Genomic DNA, 23,332 nt, shown 5'->3' on the forward strand with positions numbered 1-23,332 from the left:
TAGTCATTAGAATGAACAAAAGTGAATCAAGCTGCGGTTTCCTCAGAGGAAGGTAGAAGCGCTCCTTTTATTTTGGACCTTTTTGTGTTGTGGTTAGCTTACATATCCCCCCATTTATATGGCCATGAATGTGAATCTGCTTTCCAGTAGCCTACTCTTATTCCTGTATATGGTTAATGTTTTTCTTGTTATTTTAAGTATAATTTTCCTAACCAACACACTTATAGTTGGACCAGCTGCATTGTGAGGAATTATCGGATTCATTTAGCTCAGCTCAGGCAGTTGTGAGGAAACGGTTTCATCAAGTATGGCTTAAGTGTACTGTGGTGACATGTTCCGAACATGAGAGATAAATGGAATCAAATTATATTGAATGGAGCCAGAGTGTGACACTAAATAACACAAAATCCTGCAATAAAGACACAGTGGGATATATATAGATGGGTATTTAAAAAAAACAAAACCCTAAAGTTGCGGTTTTTATTTAGGGTGGCATAGTGAGTCACAGTTGTTTGTCCAGACCTTCCATTGATAGTTTGTAATTTATTATTTATGATAAAAGGTTTTCAGACTGTTATGCAAGACACGGCAGCACCAGCTACACAAACCAAAGCTTTTCATCATCTGTTTAGCAGTTTGTTTGTTTTTCCTCCTGTGAACACAGCATGGGTTCACCATACCTCCTTACCCTTTACTGTCGATATACATGCTTATACGACTTCTGATTTGGTCTCTGATTGTTTGGGGTTTTTTTTCTCTTTCTTTTTTTTATTTTTTGGGGGGAATTTTGCAGTGTAACACTAACATGTCTGTCCACTGGGAGAATTGTCTTCTCATAATTGATGAGTGTATTGTAATTAATCACAATAGCTAGACAGACATTATTAAGTTGATTTGTATTTATTTTCTGCCCTGGGGGGATATAATGTGGGCTCTGGAGTCCCCTGGATAATGACTGCTGAGGGAGGGTATTATAGCTAATCATCATTGTGCAGAGCTAGGGGGATTTGATTTAGCGCACCTCCAGACATTGTAAAAGCGAGAGGGTTGGTTGGGGAGGGGTGTAAGGATTACTCCAGAGCTGATGGATATAAATATACCCCCTCAGGGAGGGATTCTTCTTCCAATGAGCTGTTAGCCATGTGCCTATCTACACTAAGGAAGTTTAGCAGTGGCCCCTTAGCATACACGCACATACTGTGTCAGCCATATGGAGGCGTTTTGCATGAGGAAAGGTATTCTTAAATGTGATGTGCTAAACATATTCCCACTTAACCATATGTTGATGCAAATGCATAAAGGTAAAGCCAAGGTAGTTAGTGCTGATGATGTATGAGTGTGCATAAGCGGGGGAAATTATCCTAAAGCACCACTAGCAGATTATCTTTTATGTCCAACACTATCAGGTACATTTACATGCATGGAAATAAGAAATCTATAAGCTTCGGTTCATTGTTTTCCTTATTCTTATCATTATGTTATGGTGCTTACCAACAAGCTTACTGAAGTATATAGCCAGCAGGTTATATATTTTTTTCTAAAGGTGAGAAGAAGAGTTGATACTATCAAAATGTGGGGAAGGAACACATGGCTGTAGCTTTCTACATTTCTAGTGTTATTCACTAGAGGCGCAAAAGAAAAGCCAGCAAGGCACAGCACTGCACAATAACAGCAGTTCTCCTATCAGTTAATATTAATAAGTGCTATAGTGTATAAGCAGGTGGAACTGAGGCGACGTCTAATCACAGCGGCTCTACTTTAAGGCAGAAAGCACTTTAATGGGCTGGGCTGAAAGCGTAGAGTAGCTTCTCTGGAGAATGCTGTTTTTATGTGGAAGAGCAGAGTTGCGAGGACTGTGCAAAACATCACATAAGATTATACAGCAACCAAAATATTGATATAGAGCACACAGAAAACTTTCTGGGGCAGATCTTTTTTTTTAAAGAGGAATTTTCTATTGCAGAACAGTTTCCGGGTTTTTTTTTTGCTCTGCATAAAAATGCAGTCAGAGTTATTTTAGGTGATCCATGCAACAGTGAGATCTAGAGGAAATTAATCAATTTGCATTTTGATTATGTTGCTGCATTGTTGACTCAGCCACCCCTTGTTGCAGAGCAAACTGAACCCACTGAATGTTACCCCTCCGATCCGTGCTGTGGACATGGACAGAAATATACAGCCCCCAAGTGCCAGACCAAACATTCTCTACTACATCCTAGTTGGTAGGTTCATCACGTATTTTCATTGATTTTTACACTTTTAATGTCTTTGGCTGAGCTGATGCCATGATTTTCCTTTTTAATATTTCTTCTGGGGTTGATTCTACCATAAATGTTCTTATTTTATATTGCAGGTGAACCAAACACATATGCAGCATATTTCTCTTTGAACAAAACCACTGCAGAAATGCGCGTCCTGCAGCCAATCAGCCGGGACTTGTATCAAAAGTTCACATTAGTCATCAAGGTAAAGTATAAAAGTATATTTGACTTATTCATTCCTCGAAAGTTGAATTGTTTCAATCTGCCCTACACAGACACAGTTCTTGAGAAATCTCATTAAACTTAACCTCAATACAAAGCCTGTTCACTACATTTATGTAACAGTGCAGTGTAATGTTAGTAATTACGACAAATTGCATTTGCAAAAATTTGCAGTAAATTAGTGTCAACTATTAGACATGCGCAGTCCTACAAGGATTGTTAAAACATTTACCGTGATAGAGCCTCATTGTCTGTTTCATCAGCTAAAGGTAAAATATTGATTTCTCTCCTTCCTTCACATTAGGCAAACAACACTACTTTATTCAAGATTTCAATTCTCTTCTATTTTTAATGGGCTTTTGCGAGATTAAGTTTGACTCATCTCTTAAAAACTTTAGCGTGCACCCTTACCTGTTCTACCCAGATAACCTCTGTCCTGAAGGCCATTAACCTTATCTTTAGCTCCTTAGGAGCTGGGGGTGAAAAATCTGTTATGATTTATGGACTTAGCAGGACAGGCTGCTGTGCCTTCATGAATCTTAATTTAGAGCATAGTCAGGAATTGCCTATGTGCTGCTGGTGCAGCAGTGCAGATGAACTTTCCATCTACCCATCACTAACCTCTAGACACCTCTGAGCAGTGTGTAACGTGCTATTTACTGGGATAGCTGGGGAGCAAAGAGATGAGAGGAAGATTTCCACAAGAAGAAGGGAGGCTGATCATATGAGAAGCTTTCTGCATGTCTTTGGGATGATTGTGCATAGCTTGAGGAAAGGAGACGGTTCAGAGGAGAAGGAGGAAAAGACCAAGAGAGATAGAGAGAGAGAGACGTGTCTGGAAGATGGTAGATGGAGCCTCATCTACCTGATTCATGTACAGGGCAAGGAATGATTATTCTAGGATTCAAAGGAGCAGGTGAGTAAGAATTAGACTTTTGTGCCTTGAAGGTTCTGCATAGTTAATGCTTTAGGTAAGGTAACAGTTAAATAATCAGGAGCCTATTTTAGACAACATGTGCTTTATGTTTTAAAAGTCATCACTGATGTTGACTTAGGTACATCTACTAAGGTGACTGCGGTGAGATTAAGCCAAATGTCAAAGGCAGACGTGACGGCTTGGTGAAAGTAAGAGAATGAAGAAATGGCACTCTAAATCATGAGGGAACACTGTATGTGAAGTGTATGTTATGGCTGTCAATGACAGCATTTTTGTTTTTTCCCTCAGGCGTTTGTGTGAGCAGATTGGATCTCTGGGTCAGTATAGTGCTGGTGTTCTTATTATCACTTTGATAAGGGGATAAGTAGAAGATGTTTGGGGAAGAGAATCTGACATGAGATTGTGATTGAAATAATAACAGGTATGAATCTCAGCTGGAGGGAAGCTCAACTGAATATGCTACAAGTGGGGTTTTTTTCTTTTCCCCATAGTAAGCTATACACATAAGGCAGTAAACATGAAGTCATGGGGAACCTGCTGTTTACAATTTTGCAGTATAAGCACTTACATTTCTTATAATTGGCACTCTGCAACACAAGCCCAGTGAAATTGAGCTAATGTGCTGAATTAGTTCCAGGTCATGGCCTGAACTGATGTTCCCTTAGTCCCCCACTCCTTCTGTATTTTCAAAGCCTTAATGTTTCTGAAGCATCCCAGTGTGGGTGGCAAAAGTGACATATGTACTTAGGAGGCGAAAGATTGTAGTGACAGCCTGACCAGACCGCATTCATTAAGTTTCCTCTTACTGGGACATGGCAGTGTCAGATTCGACTCTAGTGTAAGTTCAGCTTCATTAGGTTTTGTGCAGTTTGAATGGCTGAGACAACATACTGATTTATGGAAATGTACTATGTTACTAAAGTGGCCATGTCACCCACCAGCCGTGCAGCAAAATGAAGTGGAAGGATTGTTTACATTGTTGTGATTGTTATGGATTCCTCTAGTTTGCTGTGTGTTTCTCTGTACATGGCACAAATGCAAACTGATTTTGGATGCAGGTTCATGTTTCACTTGTGCATTTCTTGGAGATTTTACAGCTCTGGATTTATCTTTCCAGATTTAGTTTGTAAACATTTTAATAGCTTAAGAGGACATATTGATTTTATGTAATGGGAGCTAGATTTTTCAAGAAACTTGTTTTTTTTTCACAAATGGACTGATACCTGATTGAGCAATGTAATTTTCACTCTTTCAGTGGTCTTGTAACAGAACATTTCTCTAAGCTCTGTTCCATAGCTGAGTGCTGCATGTCTGTTTTTGGTTGAGGATATTGACATGCTGAATAGATGAGCTGTACATGGGGATTTTATTATATCAGACTGCTCTGTGGTTGATTCAGAAGACAGAGAACCTTTACAGAAAAACAGGGATTTTTCACCTTCAGCAATGCAGACAGATTTGGTGTGAGCCTTTTTAATAGTGAAGTGGTTAATTTTGGCATTGAATCAGCTCGTAATATTCCCAAGAGCCTCCTTCTATCACTGGTCACTGATTTGACAGCAAAGGAGTGCCACTAATTGCAGTCCCTCTCCTACAAAGGATGGTATTTCTGTTAAATGCCCCGGTAATTACTAAGTTCTAATCCTAAATGATTAAATTTAGTCAATATAGCTTTTTTAAAATTGAAATGACACTCAGAGAAATTATGCCTTTCTATTTCTGTGCCTGCATGAGAGTTGGAACAGCATAACTTTCCAGCAGAGTAGTCTTGTTGATATGGTATTTTCCACAGAGTGACTTTCACCCTTGTTCTTTCTTTTCCCTCTCCCAAGGCTGAACAGGATAATGGTCATCCCCTCCCAGCATATGCTAAAGTCATCGTTGAAATCTTGGATCAGAACAACCAGGCACCGTATTTCCAGTTTGCTACCTATCAGGGCTATGTGAGTGAGTCCTCCCCAGTTGGTACGACTATCTCAGCCAGTGCCAACCTTACCGCCCCCCTGGGAATCGTCGCTTTGGATAATGACATTGAGGAGGTACAGAGAGAAAGAGAGGCTTTATCAGCCTAAGCTTGCTGTCGCTTACTCTTTAAAGATGCCCATCCATGCATGGTTGCATACAAACACAAAGTACTTGTAGTGCATTGATTAAATATTGAGGACAGAGCCACATTTATTCATGTGCTTGTATCGCGTACTCACAGAAAATAACATGTGCATGAGTCATTGTCCCGCTATATTTGTTTTGTTGTTACAGCTGGCTCCCGGTGTTACACCTGTAGGTAAAAGGGCTGATTTTAAATGCTGTGGCACGCACAAACTCACACACGCACTCAAACCCACACAATGTTATAAAGGGATGTCCTGATCCAGTTTTGTGCTCTAATCTTTGATGCAAATCATTTTAAAGATTGACTAGCTTTTGATGCTGAGTTTAATCCAATATTCATGTTTTCCTGCATTATGCAGCTGCAGTGTGTACACTTAATAACTTAAAGTGGGCCTGTGCTGGGCCTCTGTTATTAGTAAAGGAAATTGAATTCAGAGATTTGGCTTAATAGTTTTGCTTTAAACTTGCAACATGGCTTCAGCTGGTTTCTTTCTAATGTGATATGATGGCCAAAGATTTAAAAATACATGTATAAGTCTTTGGAATGAGACATTTCCTTGCTTGATTTCCACTTCAAACAAAAGGTTAAATGCATTCCTTTTAGTTGTATTTATTTTGCCCACTCGCTTTACCTGATCTGGCACAATGTCAATGCGAATCTCATTCATTTAAACTTCACTTCATGTAGCCGATACAGATCAGTACTGCTGTTTCCCTTTTACCAAAACTGATTTGGGACATACCTACTTTTAATGCATGCATCATGGTGTGAAAAGTAAGAATACATTCAGAGCACTGATCACTGCTGGAGACATTCTCAGCGTCTAATTACCAACTTCATAATCCTGCTTTGTATTTGGAAAAAAAAAAACTCTATTTCCTGCAGAATTCCTCCTCTTTTTACTGCAGAATTGCACAAATGATCAATTAAATGGTAATCGGGTCTCCTGTAATGATTGGTGTGTTGTACATCAATCAAGCTGTGTACTGACTTTTGTACTGGAATTGGAGTGTGTGTTTGGAGTGTTTTGCTTTGATTGGAGTGTCTTTTGTAATGTGCAGATTGCTGTTTCTGCATTTCTAAAATCAAAACTTTACAAATTGATTCTTCCGTGTGGGGTGTTAACCATTTCTTTGACAGCTTACAAAGTGTGCGTGCATGTGTGCATCCACCTCAGTGGAGAACTCTAACTCACTCACTGCACTGTTAGACTCGCACAGTGACACGCAGCTAAAACAAATGATTACTACCTTTAGTTCATCTTTCAATACATAGCAAGTCTTTGCAGAAGATTAACACATCAAAGTGGAAACAGAGATAACAAAATCAATAAGCCACCCAGTCCCGATGTTTACCAAACTCTCTTAAGAGGACTCATTGATGGATGTGAATCGAAGCCGACTTGCAGCAGTGGACCACAGTTGTATTAACACAGCAGTGATCGTTATCAAAATGACTCTTTTTCAAAATGTTTCTCAAGCTTTTTGTTTTCATCTGGAAACCTTAAACCAAAAGCTGAAAACCCCATATCCTGCCTGCTTAATTTTTCCCCCTAAAGGAACAGGTGTAGTAATTAGTAAAGACGCCTTTCTATTGCTTTCATGATACAGTCACATTCATAAAGATGTGGGGTTCTTTGAGTGTTTCATTAATGTTAAAAAGACATTGGTTTAGGGCTCATTGCCTTCTTCTCTATTTTCTCTAGAAAGATGGGTGACCTGCCAACAGATTACTTTTTCCAACTCTTTGGCAGATCAAAATGTACCATTTGATAGGTTTCTCAGCTCCACAGCTGCGGCCTTCGAAAAATAAATTATGAAACAGTCATGTCACCATGGCAACATGTTTCTTTTTTTGTATATCTTTCTTTCGGAAGACAAAAGACCCCATGGTGACGATTACCCTGAATGACTACACCATGATCTTCAGCCTGACCCCAACTGGGATAATCCGCTACCTGAGGCTCCTCAAACCTGTGGACCGGGAGACGCAGATGGTCTATACTTTCACGGTAGGCCCACAACTCAGTGTAGCTATCTGCACAACTGCACTCGAGTACTGTGACCCACATCTTCCATTTTGTGTATTTAAATAGAAGTTCAAGATTAGCCATGTACCAAGAGGCACTTGGAGATACAAAGCTGACCTGACACTTCCAGAGCAATATGACCTTTATTAGTGGACCCATAGCAGTGAAGTGAGGCAGTTTGTCCACTTATACATTTCCATCCAACAGTGGACCAGAGGCATATCGGTTTTGTATGCTCAGTAAGATTTGTGGTGCATGTTTATTTTAATGTTATGTAACAATGCATAGATTTTAATACTATACACAGAAACTGTAATGTGAGAAACATTGTAGGGGTGGCAAATCCCAGATAAATCAGAAACAAAATCAAGTAGCTTATTGATCAGGTTAACATCATCCATGAAGCAAGAAAAACATCCTGCAAATACAGAAAACTCTAACAGAGAGTTGTACTCTGAAACTTGAAAATAGCCATGAAATGTTAAACTGATGATTCATTCGTATATTATCTTTAATCTTTTGTGTGCTTAGTGTTATTAACTATACATGTAGAATTATCCTGTTATTAAGTAATGATCTGCCCATTAACTATTAGTATTTCACCAAAAGTTGAATTGTACTAGAACTGTACTCTTCTTGCTATTTCTCTATTACCTTTGTTCTTCTTTATTTGCTATAGATTTCTCTATTACTCTTGAATGTAGTCAGGTATATGGTATACGAATAAGCTCCTTAAGTTACTTGCGTTTGAATTATTTTCTTGTCTTTCTTGGCCTTCTTGCACACCACTTCCTAAATCTGTAAAAACAAGACAAAATACTTCTGGCTCTCAGATCATAATCAAAATATTGTTTGCACTGTCCATGTTGGCTTTCTTGTTTCTTCTTTTCTTCTTTTTGACTTTGACTCACAATACAAGTCATTCAAATTTATTGGAACCCTGTAATTTGTATATCATATGAAATGGTTCAGTCTCACTGAGCTCCACAGCTATGTTTTATCTGATGTTTTCATTGTTATTAATTTCACATTAGCAGTCTGGTTCACCAATTTTAAGTGTTTTGGCTTAGAGAGGTAGCAACTTGTTTATCCAGGGGTATTAGCAAACCAGCAGTGATACTACAGCAAGCTTGCTGGAAATGTTTCCCCGGGGACCGCAGAAGTTTGAACTCGGATGCTTTTGTGTGCCGTTGATTTTGGTGTAGTGCTGGATTTGGTTGAGTTGGTGAAAGTGCTTTGGACATCAGCACCAGCGGTATATGAAGGAATGTTTTATTTATTATGTGTGTGCGTTGTTGACCCTTTTGTGCTGTGTGTGCTCAGCTTTATTTATCCTCTTTGGTTTCTCTCTGGTTTGGATATATGAGAAGCTTAAAAGCTGGTAAGTGCTAAGAATGCTTTTGAGCTCAAGATCCATTCCGACAACACTTTACAGAGAAGCTGAGAAGCTGTCAGTTGTGGGTTGATTGTGTTGCGTTTTTTAGATAGCCATGTTTGGCACAGCTTTGTAGAAAGGTCTTTATTCAGTATCACATGTAAAAGAGAGAAATTCCCTTCTCAGATCATTAGAAGCAGTTGTTCTGCTATCTTTTGGTAACATCCTCTTCATGTCGCTTCACTTGAACAGACAAGTTGCATATTAAATGCTATAAAGGTTTTGAATAAATTCTAGAGATATATTTTTTAGTGAGCTTCATTTATTCATTTTCTGTTTGATTTTTTAATTAATGTTTTTTTATTACATTATAATGTATGTCACTGATTATCGGGGCGCTATGTTGTACTGTTATTACAATATTCAGTACCGTGCAAATGTCTTGAACCACCAATCTTTTCATTATGTTTTGCTTCTAAGGAGCCAGACTTTCTTGTGCTTTTTATCCCTCAGCCATCAAAGGCTGATGGGGTACTGTCGTCACACGCCGGCCAGCAGGCGTAGACACCCAAGTTTGTTAATGCGGTAATTCAAATCTCAGTGATCTCTGACCTCAAGGACAGTGGCCAAGTTTTCTGAAAATCTTATGATGGGATAACTCAAGAAATCACCTGGAATTTTCAAACTCATACCATAGGTGCTGCCACTGAAATCTCAGACAAGTTTGAGTCCCATTGATCTCCACCTCAAGGTCAGAGGTCAGGGTTTCTGAAAATCTCCTAGGATTATCACATTTATACCATAGGTTCATCTACTGCACAGGCAGGTGCTGGTATTTTTAGTGGTCTTGAGCAGTAGTTCTCCAGGGTTTCTGAGGGTCTTTTGAAAGTTTTTATTTTAACATTGGCTGCTTTTCAGTCTCTTTCAGTCCAAGTCCTTATACCTGACCATTTTTAGACCATTTTGACAATAAATCACTCAGTAATTTAAAAACAACAATAAAATACTTAAAGAGATACTTTTCTTTTAAAAAGATCTACATATAACAGACAACTTAATAAAAATGTATTTTAAATTACATGTTTAACCACTTTGTTACTAGCAGCATCTCACAAAAACGCTTCAAGTTCCCATTTCTTCTCTTGAATCTATGAAATAGAGTAAAGGTGACACCATTTTTGAATGAACAAGTTCCTGAAGGACCATTAGTCAGAAACTCAGCATGGTGTGCAGTGTGCCCTTAAAAATTTAAGAGCACTGGACGAGTGGAGGATAAGAGAAGTGGCAGGCATAAAAACTATCCACAGCAGATGAGTAGTATCTCAAAGTCATGTCTTTGAAAAATAGGAACAAATTCAGCAAAGACCTGACACGTGACCTGAGTGATACTTCTGGCCCTTCAATTGGTCCATCTACTGTTTGCCGAAGCCTCATCAGAAATGGTCTTAGTGGAAGGGTGGCTGTCAAGAAGGCATTCTTAAAGACAGAAAACAGAGGAGAACACACAAAGTTGACTGAAAATCAGAGGCCACTAGTCTTATGGAGTGACAAATCCAAATTTCAAATTTTTTGTTCATTGTTGTCAAAATATATGGAGAATGTCAGCAGAGAGTGTCTGCAGCTATCTATAAAAGACAGGGGAGACTCTGTCACAGTTGTGAGCTGCATTTCATTCAGTGGCATTGGGGAGTTTTTCAAAATTGATGGAATTATGAATGCAGAAAAGTATTGTTGGATTTTCATCCATCGTGCAATACCAAAAGCATCTGACTGGCAACAGCTTCATTTTTCAGCATGACAATGATCCCAAACACATTGCCAATGCAGTAAAAGAATACCTGGATAGAAAAACACACAGTGGAACATCGTCAATCATGGCTTGGCCTCTCCAGAGCTTGGACCTCGACATTATTGAAACTGAAAATAAAACAAAAGGCAGTCAGCACCAAAGAAGAACTTTAGGATATCCTTGAAGAAGTCTGGAGAATTAGACTACCTAAAAAGAATTACGAGAAAAATGACAAGACATTAAGCTTGTACGAATTGTCCAAACTCTAAATAATATAATAATAAACTATATCAAATAAAATCAATTCTGTAGCACAGTGATACAGTGATGCTGCTGTAACTCTAATGGACACACCTTTTCTACTGCTTTGCTATATTAAAAAGGTAGGATGTGCCACTGGCTACTGGCAGCGTGTGTGCACCACAGTTTGTCTTTTTACTCGTTACACCTGCAGCACACGTTAAGTCTAGGGCTGTGTGATTCAGTAGAAGGCAAGCATGTTCACTACACCCACGGGGTAAGTCGACAGCCCAACCAGTCTTTGAGGCTCTAGCTACTTGAGCCATGACTTGCCATGTCGACTACCACATAGATGAGGTTCAGGGAAGCATTCGATGCTAGTGGCTTGTTAGAGCTAAATTTAGATATTATGATGTGATGCTGGATGGTATGAATAAAACTTTGTATCATGCTGGGTTTTGGGGTTTGTTAGTTTTTTGTTTTTTTTGGTTTGTTTTCTTTTGTTTATATTTTTTCTTGTTCACTTTATGAATTGTAGTATTATTACTAATAGTAATAATTTCCATAAGTGGTTATTTCATTTTAGATTTATAATGGCTTATATTTGTTTTTCTGTCAGGACTACATAAAATACAAACTTTAATGTAAGATCAGTACGTAACAGGCTGCTTGTTATGCTTTTCAGTTTTGCTCAATGCCAGTTTTTCTGCTGCAGACTTAGTATATGGTTCACTGGTGTTAATGTTTCCACAGCAGAGCTTTGTAGTGCAACTTTATAACGAACTCCATTTGGACTTATTTTTCTAAAGTTTGTGGCACAAATGATTCTGTGGTTAGAAAACACAGCTCATCTTTTGGCAGCAAAATATTCTGGACCATCTTTGTGTCTTTTTTTCTCCATCCTCTATCAGTCTTTACTCGGGTAGCATTAGATCTGCTTGGCTAGCTAGCATTACCCAGCATGCATTTCAGTGGCGTAGTTAATTAAAGCTCTATGTTTCACAAATGAAGTTAATACAAGTCTCCTCTCAGTACACTATTCAGTACACTGAATGTCCAAAGATATAATTCACTTAAGCTCCTGAAAAGCTGTTTTTTATCTGCTCACTGATATAGTAGAGTAGTACATGAAGTATTCATATCATGAAATTAAGACTATTATAAGTTTAAAGTGCATTGAGGCGACCTTTGTTGTGATTTGGCACTATATAAATAAAATTAACTATACAGATACACTGTTAACCACTACTGTGATGTTGTCACTATTGTGCCTGGGTGCCTTATAAAAAATAGATTAAAAAAATTAAATATATATGTGTAAATATTACAAGTTTGTATTTAAGAGCTGATCGAGGTACAATGAATATATCCAAGGAACACAAACAGTGGGAAAATAAGAAGACTGAAATAGAGGAGGGGGGTGAATAGAAGTGTCCACCTGTGTCTGTATAACACTGATAGGAAGGTCCATGAAAGAAAATCACTAAAAGTCAACCCTTTTTTTTTTTTTTGTTGGCAACTTTTTTTTTACTTGAAGTAAGATTTAATTCAGTCTTTAGAATGAAAGCGAGGTTTGTGCTCCAAGGAAAAGTCTTTTTAACTTTTCTTTGTCTAGTCTTTGTTGATCCAAAGGTTTATCACGTGGCAACATGTCTGAGCTGTTACATTAACATGTTAGATTGTGGCTTTTGAATGCGTGAGGAGTTGTTATTGCCACCTGGACGGTATGCATGTTACACACATTTTAGTTTAGGTGACAGGGTGCTAAGAGTTTTGTCTACTATTGTTCTATGTGGTGTTGTAATTGTTAAATTGTTAATGAGTTCAGACATTCAGTATGGCAGGAATGTGTCTTTGAATTGAATTGAATTTCTAATAAGAGGTACCATAATGTCCCTTCTTCTGGCTGTCTGGGGTCAAAAAATGCATCCAGCACCTTCTTGGTTTGGCGATCTGCCACAGCAGAATCTGGGTTTAGACCTCTTAATAAGTCTTGTTTCATCTTAGCTAACCCCTGTATAAGCTGTCATTTGGATAAGTCAGGCCTGTGATGTGGAAAATAAACTGAATGAAATTTAGACAACACACCTGCTACAGCAGGACAGCAGTACTTTACACACCATGTACCTGACTAATCCATGATTAGATTAGATTAGAGGAACAGCTCTTCACACATGCAGAAAGGTGCCAGATTTGTCAACACAGTGTATTATGCTTAAAACGGAGTCAGAAGGACTCAGATGTAGTGCACTGATAGAACTCCATGCACAAAGATGCCCAATATTCTACTGTGCAGATATTTGCACCACCCATTTGTCTGAGGAGTTGTTGGTGAGAATAAGGCAGATGTGAAGTATGAAGGACGGCTGTGGCCTCTAGGCCTGTGTGATTGCATCACACAACCAGTGAGATAAATGCTGTTTTGACAGCAACCTACCCTGGGATTGTCCTCCGTGGTGGACAAATTGTTGCCTAATGTTAGTTGTGCAAAAGACATTATGAGCCAGAGCTCACACGAGACACTGCTTTTGTTCAATGCTTTGTTCTTACTGTAGGTTCAGAAGAAAGATTTTGCTATATTAACCTTGCTCCTGTCTTCCCTCATAGTACAACATAATTTTGTGCCTGATAACACAAATAAGGAACTCACTCTTATATAAGACTAAAAAAAACCATTACTTTAGGGAAATATTCTTGAAAAAAATTTGATTTACTTTCTGATTCCTGCCATAAAGCTTAATTATTGACAGAGCTATACAGTAGATATTCATCTACATACCTTGAAATGTTGGTTATACCCAGTCCTCTGGATCAGACTAAGGCATGGGATGAAAACGTAGTCATGGACTAGTAGGAGCACCACAGGACAGCCCTGTTTTCTATCCCTGTGGACTTTAGTGAAAGGTTCATAGTGGGATATTGGTATTCTTAATTTTGGGGGGGTTTGAAAAATTAGGCCAAAGCTCTGTGAAGCAAGTCAACAGGAACCGTATGGCTGGTATCTCCTGGCACCACCTAAGAGACCGCAGGCAGGAACACAGTGTTCTTCCAGCATTACCGTGCCTCTCAGATCTTCCGCCTTCTTAGAAGTGGGCGAATAGCTATCAAAATTATGTGGACAAGGAGAGTGCCACCAGTGCGGTCTCTGAGCAGCAATGAGGATAGTGCAAGCCAAGAACACATGACTCCAGACCTCTCATTATCCAGTTCCAGTCCCTGCCCCCAACAGGGACCTGGGAAGAGAAACCAAGATGAAACAAATGGACTGTTGCCTACCATCAGGATCCTCCTCCTTAATATCTGAACATAGAGTATCTGATAGAGTCTGCCTCTATCGTGTTTGAAATTGATAATGCTAAATATTTATGTAGTATTTGAGTATTTGGTTTTCAGCTTTGTAGATATGTCTCAGGCTGATCTCACAACAGGCTTTACATTTTTCACTTTTAAAACTTTTTTGGGGATGTGAGTTTATCAGAATCTATAAAACGTTCTACCTAACCTTGAAAAACATATTGATTCACTTCTTTGACTAATGTGTGTGTGTTTGTATTTCTCAGGGATAATTTATTTAACAAATTTATTACTCTAATTTATATTAAACTGTACTCTAGATGTAGGGTATAGATAGTATCCAAGATTTTAGGGAAAAAAACCTTTTTGTGCATATTTTTGTAAAGTATTATATGAATGTGTGTTTATCTAGTTCGTTTCTCTTGCAATAAGCAAGCTCTATTCATGTTTAGCTTTTGTGATAGATTTGATTAATTTTTAAGCTATTTCTTTTTGTTTGCTTTGTTTGCTTTGAAGGTTAGATTTCCAATGAGTTTTATTGGGAACCCATCTGTGTTTCATTTACAATCAACACTGAATATATATTCATGTCTTTCTTGTTGTTATTTGCCCTTCATTTTTATACCTTAGTCCTCATTCTTCTTTTTGGATTCTTATTTTTATATATTTAAATTTGGGTTTTTTTGGGTTTGTTTTTTTTTTTTCAATCAACCCATTAAGGTTTTTTTGGTCTATTTTACTGGCCTCTGCATTCGGAAATGGGTCCCCTCAGTTGGAATCAGTTTAATCCACTTCTCATAGTAAACATATTAGTCAGGCATGACATGGTTTACATAAGTCAGTACTTACACATTTATATAAGTATGTATAAGTATGGATTGTCTCAGTAAATCCAAATCTGCTTTCCTTCTTGTCTCCCTAAAACTTCTTGGCATCTCAGTTCTGGCTCAAGAACAGAAACACAGTTTGATAGGATGGAAAAGCACGTTTCTATATGTTATCATTTGTTTCTGTTCAACACCTTCACTGTGAGTGTTTAGCTGCTACTAAAAGCAATCTCCTGATATACAGTATAACCAGCAGGATTTGTCATTTCAATTTTGACGCTTAGTGCAAAGCGTCAAAACATGTATTTCTTGCTGCTGCAACAGTTGTTGTTTAGATCTACCCTCTCCTACACTGCACTTGTTGCTCTGCTCAGTCCATTTTCTTTCTACCTCGCCAAGTACTGGAGATCAGAGCTGCCAGGGACAAATAAACATGTGGTTTGTTCAGTTTGCAATCTGTCCTTTAGGCAGCTTCAGACGAGCACTCCCTTTTCTTCTCTAAGCACTTTTCTAATGTCAAGGGAAAGAAAAATGAATGTATACAAAGGAAAACTGTAAGCACTGGTGTTGAGGTCGTAAAAACGTTATTTGACACAGGCTTATCAAATAGTGAAAGCCTAAGGTTGAATAAAATAATCAATTATCTATGATTTATCTGAGGAAAATGGACTTCACTTGTGTACGCTTTATTAGGTATTTCTCTTTCTTGTGTTTATAGATGGTGGCGTCAGATGGCGTCCAGCAGAGCAGGCCAGTAACTGTCAACATCCTGGTCATTGATGCCAATGACAATACCCCCACATTTGGAGAGGTCTCCTACAGTGTTGAAGTCTTCACCAACATGCAGCCGGGGGAGACGGTGCTACAGGTAATCAATCCAACAATCATTCTTTTGCTTCTTTCCTCTTGCACCAGCACGCCGCGCTACGTCTCCATCTTTTTCCTCATCACACAGAATCCCTCTCACGCACGTTCTTTCATGCTCAAAACAAATAACCACAACAATCCAGTGCATTGTGCTGGAATAGTGCCCTTCATCTCATCTGTAGTCCTGTCAGACAAGTCACAGACAATGCTTTTATCTATATCTTCAGTGCACAAGCTTGGTTCATTCGTAGTGGAAGGCACTCGTGATGACCGTGAATTAACCCCCCTGCTTACGTATTTTGCTTATAAAACACAATTTTCTCCTTGTTTGTTTAGTCCATTTTGATTATCTTTATGGATTAGGAACATTGTTCGTTTTTGATTTCATTAGTGTAGTGGTTTTAAAGGTCATGATATACTTCCCTCTTTTCTGTTATGCGTGTATGCTTAAGTTAACCAAATCTAATATCTGTGCATGAAAACGATAAACGGTGAGCAGACTCGTGTAGGCATTACTGAAAGGGACATTTTTCATTCATTGTTTCATTCTGGGTAGGAACAAACACAGCTTGGTTAGAAAGTGCTCAGGCAATATTTAGTTAGCCTGTGGAAATTACTGTGATTCCAGTGAAGGTGACAACACCAGCTCATAATTTACATGCGCTTATTTAAAAGGACGCTGAAGGTCGCTTAACTTCAAAAGCTAACTAGAGGTCATAATTACAGCTTGCTCAAACTTATGCCATAGGAGAGGACTTGTTCAAAACATGAACCATAACTTCATTTTGCTACAACAGAGGAGTAAGAGTTCTATCATTGTATTGTCTCATTTGATAGTCGGAGCATGATTCTTTCATCTTTTAGCTGATCTGTCCTCTCAGCAAGGCCTCTCCTCAAAAGAGAAAAAAAAAGTCAGACATTGAAAAGGTCAAGTTTAATCGGTTTTAAAAAACAGCCGTTTCACCCTCCCTGAAATGAGGCCAGGGGTCACAGAGTGCCTGGTATGACCGCTTAACCGATTTTTATAAGCCATTTATGAGAGCTGAAGCCCCCTGAGGATTCTGCTGCTTATTTGATGCTACAGCTCTTACTCCAACGACAGGAGCATGGAAAAGGAGGTCATGGTAACTTGGATTAAAGTTTCAAGGCCCTAAAGATATGAAGCCAACTACACTATGAGGGCTCGTATTTACAAGCAGCGGGATGTCCTAAATAATTTTCCTTGAAGGAAAGGATGGTTCCTTAATTTGTTTGATATGGGAGCATGAAATAAATGATATATTTACGTATCATTTTTTCCATCACACTTGCCAAAAGAACTATGTTTGTCAGCTGTCTGTCAACAGCCCCCCATATTTTATATGAAAGGCTGAATGTAGTGAAAGTAGTTTGCAACTTTGCTCATCATTAAGTTAAACAAACCAAAATCCTTTAGATTTGATTTCACTTAAATGCAGACCCTTTTCTATGCATTTGTCATTTCACAGACTTTAACACATACAAATCATTTTGTGAAATCATCACTGTTTTTTGATATGGCTGTACTGTAAACAATAGACAATTTCTCTTTTATTGTTGTAATTTTAACATTTAACATCTGAAACGGGTGTCTCTTGTGAGACATTTAGCCTCAGTGGGACTACTTGTATAGATAAAGGTTAAAAAAAAAAAAATAAGCATAATGCAGATGATATTGTCCAGCAAATATTTATATTTGGGAATACCTCTGCAACTTATTTGCTAAACAGGTCCTAACCCACAATCCCCACCCACTGAGAAATAGTTTCTGCTTGACTGGTTTAGTAAACATATTTCTGGGAGGTGTAAAGCAAAGGGAAAAAGAGGAAAATGTAAAGGCACTGTGTGTATAATGTGTAGCTTTTTTTTTATCTCCCTAATTTCTCTCAGCTGACAGCATCGGATGCAGATGAAGGGCTGAATGGTTTGGTGACCTATGAGATACTGGCTGGCGCCCAAGGAGATTTCATCATCAGTAATCGCACTGGACGCATCACCGTGGCACCTGGTGTCACTTTAACTGTCGGGCGATCTTACACACTCACTGTCAGGGCCTCAGACAATGCACCAGAGACCCAGAGAAGGTGATTTATTTGAACATTGAAGAGTTCTACATTGATGGAAGCAGTTTTGCTATTGTGATTAATGTTCTGTACCTTTTTTTTTTCTTTTTCTTAGTTTTTTTTAAAGAAGGCAGATTTGTTTCTCCTTTCAGAATGAAAAGCAGTTTCATAGAGCCGAAGCCATCTGGATGAATAGATTTGCCAGTGTTATCTAATTGAATATGAACTCATTGTAATTCACAACATTGCTTGAAATGACCCAGAAAGTTTTTTGGGGGCTGAAATATGGAAAAAATAATTATTTGGCCTAGCTACTTTGAGTGAATGTATCCTTTTTCTTCATTGTGGTTAAACTATCTTTTTAGTTTTTCCTTTTCTTTTTTTTTCTTTTTTTTAAAATGTGTGCTTGGAGCTGTCAAAGGGAAAGAATTTCAGTGTTTCAGTGCGCCACTCAATTTGCACAATGTTGTGAAAGAGGCTGTAATGTGTTTCTGTTTTGATTTCATTAAGTCAAAGAAAGGTTGTCATAGAGATATTTCACCAACTGGTTAACATGGTGACAAAATTACTCCTCGTAGGACTTCATGTTCAGTACAGTTAGGCTTTTACTTAGTAAAAGTAAGTAAAAGTTAAGTACCAGTTCAACAAGACATGTTGGAAAAAAACAAAAAAACAATTAAAATCAGTTACACTTTTGTTTCTATGAAAACTAAGAAGGCGGACGAACTTAAGCAATCATTAGAGCCTTGATCTTGAGACTTAATGCACTTTTCATTATAAGATTGTCAACCACAAAGAAAAACCAGTGCAACCAAAACTCCTTTTCTACATTTCTGCAGTAAAGGCTCAATACAAGTGAACTTTGATGTGTCATTACATTGTGTTTGAGTTGCTTTCAACTCTTTCTTTAGCTAATATGTTAACTGATGATTGACTATGTCTTGAGTTTGAATTGACTGTATTTGCTGTAATTAAAAGAAGACATTCACATATCTATATATAGTCTGACACCTGATGTGAGAGACAAAACCAATACAGAGATATGACTGTAAACCTGAGACAAGATTGTGTATAGGAACAAATGTAGGAAGGATACATGAAAAATTGAAATTGCCCAGGGCCATGGTATTCTCTGTCAATATCAAATGGAAAAAGTTTGGAACCACCAACAGTTTTCCTAGATACAGCCACCACAGGTCAAGGAATAATTGGGCCTCAATTTCATCCCCTAAGGCCATCAAGTCAACAACACAGTATAGGCAGCCAGAGTCTGGATCTAAATCTAATACAGTAAAAAATAAAATAAAATAAAATTGATCCAACCTAGTTGAGTTTGAGCAGTTTTGCCAATAATAATGTGAGAAATTCCTAGCAAGTTTGGAAAAAAGTATTTCAACCAAGTATAAAATTAAATTGTATTTATTTTATTACATTAATAAAAAAAATGTTTTGTTTTGCTTTGTCATTGATGAGTAATGAGTATACTAAAAAAAAGTTTAATCCATTTTAAGAATTAAATCAAAGTATTTAGAAAAAGTAAATACAGTGTTTATTTAACCTATTTGACTGCCCTATGGGCAAGAGGTCATTACAGCTCAACAGTTGGTCAAGTAGAAACTAATGCTGAAAGTCAGTTGGTGTCTGTATTTCTGCCAGGAGCTCCATCACAACAGTCAACATCGAGGTTTTGCCACCCAACAATCAGAGTCCACCACGCTTTCCTCTCCTGACATACAGCCTAGAAGTCAGTGAAGCTATGAGGATAGGAGCTATTCTGCTCAATCTGCAGGTGAGTCACAAATTCACACAAGGCATCGTTGTGACTTTTGCTGTGTCAGTATATGTTGTACTTTAGACAACAGATTTTTTTTTTTTAACTGACATTTCACATCCTGCACTATGCTTGTTTTCACTCCAGTGCAGCATCCTTTTAGCTCAGCTGTCCTGTTTTGCACCCTTCAGCATATGGCCTTCAGACTCCTGTTGTCTTTTTTCCCCTCTAGGCCATAGACAGAGAGAACGATCCGATCAGGTATCGCATTTTGAGCGGGGATTCCCAGAAGGTCTTTAACCTCACTGAAACGTAAGTCCAGATGGGATTGTGTCAGACTTTTTGATTTTTAGCAATAAGGCTGATATTAGAGGATATATTTACTCAGTGATCTGCAAGAAAAATGGCAACTTAATGGAAGGCTTTAATTGCTTTGTGAGTGCAAAGGCTATACATACTGTAAATAGTATGACAACCGTTGAAGACGGCTTTCACAATAACAATGGACACAGCAAATGACTTGGATGGGAAGATAAAGTGAAGTGACAGATGTGCACTTGTGATGGAGGAATATAGAAGCTCACTTGGCATTCATTGGTTTTAATTATACTGTCAAATGTTCTCATAGAGAGAGAACTTTTTTCAAAGAGTTTGTTGGAGTTTTGTTATTTTAAGATATGAAGGCAATTCCATACAGAAGAAAACTGCAAACAAATTAAGTGCTAATAGGACAGCCTGAAGCACAGTTTGGCTCAAGCTACCAGTTGAGGCTCAGTGAGGTGACTATTTCTCAACCAGAGACTCTGCTTATATACTTTAGACCTTGCTTGGTTTAGCATTTGTACTGAGGAATGCAATCTTTAGTTTAGAAGATTTTGAATTGGAAAACACTTCACTGCTAGCTTCAGAGTGTTGTTTTTGGACATTTTGAACCCCACAAAGGCTGCGATCACATGTTCTCACCTTGCCAGCATATTTCTTCCATAATTTGCAGAGCAAGGTCGGCTAAAATAATTAGAAAAGGTTTTTAGCTCATCTGACTGAAGGAGCAGCGAGCTGGTGTGGTGGCAATGGCTCAGCCATCAGGCCGCAGTCCACAAGAATCAGTTTCCTAATAAATTATCATAAAACAGCAAACATGTTTTGGAGAGATCTCAACATTAGCATACAAAAAACTCACTCACCTACTTCTACGGAGCAAGCAAAAAGCATAAAATATTGTGGGCACTGAGTGCTTTTCTCATCTATAAACGAACAAGAAATATGGAGTGACGAGACATGGGGAGACTGAAAATGCAGGGCCTTGCCAGACATGTGTCTCACTAATTGATTAAAGCTTATTTTGTCTGCGTTTTCAACCTCCCAGCTAGGTAAGGACAAGGTGTGTTGCAGTACTGTATTGCCACCTTTTCTCCACTCTTAATTTGCTCCACGGTGTTAAAATTGTATGTTTTTATAGAGAGTCATTTGCTGTGTGGTTTAGTCACGGTAAGCAAAAACATGGTGACACAATCAAAATAGCAGGGGATCGCTATTTTTGCCACTGGCACTGTAATCTCCTAAACCAGATATGACAGAAATCATGCTAAAATAAATAGACACATCTTCATTTAGCTCATTCTTTGTGTGTTAAAAATGTTACAGTCACATCACAGGCTTTCACCAGGCTATCAGTATAATAAATGCAAGCAAGTGCTGATATAGCACATGATGAATCAAAAAAATTATTAGTACAACTGACGAGTGTGCAATTTACAGTACAGAGCGTATTGCACACTCTAATTTTTCAACCCTCAGAACTCAGATTTGATTCAGTGAAGAGATTTTTGCATTGCTGCATGTTCAGATAACAGGCTACATAGGAGGCTGGCTCAATCCAGCTTGTATGAATAATGAGCCCTCCAGTAAGAACTTTCTTATAAATGGGGCAGAGACCCCTAAAGGAGGTGGAAATGCTTCATATTCACTTACTGTTATGTCTAGATTTTCCACTAGAAAGAACGGACGAGTTGATTTCAAATGTAAAATTTCTGTCTCGGTGCATATTGCTTTGATCATAAATCCTTTAAGCATCAGTGTTTGAGATTGTCTTACATTTGGGCCAGTATATCGCTGTCAAATAACATGCACAAAAACTCAAATATCAGTATTTAATTAGCTACAACAATATTCATCATATAAATTTTATCGTGGGTTTTCAGTCTGCAGATCTTGATGCTACTTTGAGTACTCTGACCCTGCCTACTTTTGTTTGATTACAGCATCGTCTTTGAAGTCAGTTCTCTTTTTGTAGTTTCTCAGAGTCATAAAAACCTAACCTGGAGGCTATGCCAGCTTTGATACTTGCAGTGTGTTCTAGTTGGCAGCTCAGTGTGTTGCTTCAAAGTGAAATTGAAACCAAAATTAAAAGGGGTTCAAGTGAAATTACTCTTTTTTTCTTTTTCTTTTTTTACTGTCCAGTGAAACTAACATTGGGCACAATATGGTAATCAGACTCAGTTTTAAATACAACATTGTGCAAGTTTTGAGCCACCTCTCATTCATCATAGTTTGTCGGAAAAATTGGAAAGTTTTAGCAGTAATTTATTTAAAAAACATACAGTTTTATCAAATCCTAACTAGCTTGTTCAGTTAATATTGGCATGACCAATCTTTACTCCTAAACAAAGCCTGAACTGTCCTCAGCTCAACTTAGGCAAAAATTCTATCAAAATGATGCTGCGCTGCTTCAATAACATTGAGGTCCGGGCTCTGGAGATGCCAGTCCATGCCTGACAGTGTTCCAGGGTTTGTGTTAGCTATAAGGTATTTTTCTGTGTTCATCATTCTATTGATTTTAGCAAGATCCCCAACATCACTACCTGAAATGTAGCCCTAAACCATAACTGAGCCTCCGCCATGTTTTACAGATAGCTGCAAGCACTCACTGTTGTACAACTTTCCTGACAACTTCTGTACATATAAACCAAAAAATTTAAATTTGGATTCATCGCTTAATAAGACCCTTTGCTACTGATTTTCAGTCCAGTACTTGTTTAATTTGGCTTTCCTCAGTCTTTTCTCCTGTCACCCTTTCTTAATCCAGTGGGGCAAAAAAGTATTTAGTCAGCCACCGATTGTGCAAGTTCACCCACCTAAAATGATGACAGAGGTCAGTAATTTGCACCAGAGGTACACTTCAACTGTGAGAGACAGAATGTGAAAAAAAAAAATCCATGAATCCACATGGTAGGATTTGTAAAGAATTTATTCGTAAATCAGGGTGGAAAATAAGTATTTGGTCAATAACAAAAATACAACTCAATACTTTGTAACATAACCTTTGTTGGCAATAACAGAGGTCAAACGTTTACTATAGGTCTTTACCAGGTTTGCACACACAGTAGCTGGTATTTTGGCCCATTCCTCCATGCAGATCTTCTCGAGAGCAGTGATGTTTTGGGGCTGTCGCCGAGCAACACGGACTTTCAACTCCCGCCACAGATTTTCTATGGGGTTGAGGTCTGGAGACTGGCTAGGCCACTCC

The 23,332-nt window shown here is 38.2% G+C and overlaps 1 protein-coding gene across 7 annotated transcripts in view; it reads left to right on the top strand.

Moving 5' to 3' along the window:
- The window catches only part of LOC309720966 (protocadherin-15-like), a 223,742-nt gene that overhangs the window by 124,409 nt on the left and 76,001 nt on the right, over nucleotides 1-23,332 (top strand). For 6 of the 7 annotated variants that reach the window (XM_082558238.1, XM_082558239.1, XM_082558240.1 and 3 more), the window contains 8 exons: nucleotides 2,114-2,222; nucleotides 2,354-2,466; nucleotides 5,253-5,459; nucleotides 7,410-7,544; nucleotides 15,806-15,955; nucleotides 17,863-18,056; nucleotides 19,692-19,824; nucleotides 20,039-20,118. In XM_082558238.1, coding sequence (XP_082414364.1) covers nucleotides 2,114-2,222; nucleotides 2,354-2,466; nucleotides 5,253-5,459; nucleotides 7,410-7,544; nucleotides 15,806-15,955; nucleotides 17,863-18,056; nucleotides 19,692-19,824; nucleotides 20,039-20,118 — 1,121 coding nt within the window. Of the gene's footprint in view, nucleotides 1-2,113; nucleotides 2,223-2,353; nucleotides 2,467-3,664; nucleotides 3,738-5,252; nucleotides 5,460-7,409; nucleotides 7,545-15,805; nucleotides 15,956-17,862; nucleotides 18,057-19,691; nucleotides 19,825-20,038; nucleotides 20,119-23,332 lie in introns of those variants that run through there. The other variant, XM_082558244.1, reaches the window with a different exon arrangement.

Source organism: Aulonocara stuartgranti (genome assembly GCF_965226115.1).
Source record: "Aulonocara stuartgranti genome assembly, chromosome: 13".
Classification (NCBI taxonomy): domain Eukaryota; kingdom Metazoa; phylum Chordata; class Actinopteri; order Cichliformes; family Cichlidae; genus Aulonocara; species Aulonocara stuartgranti.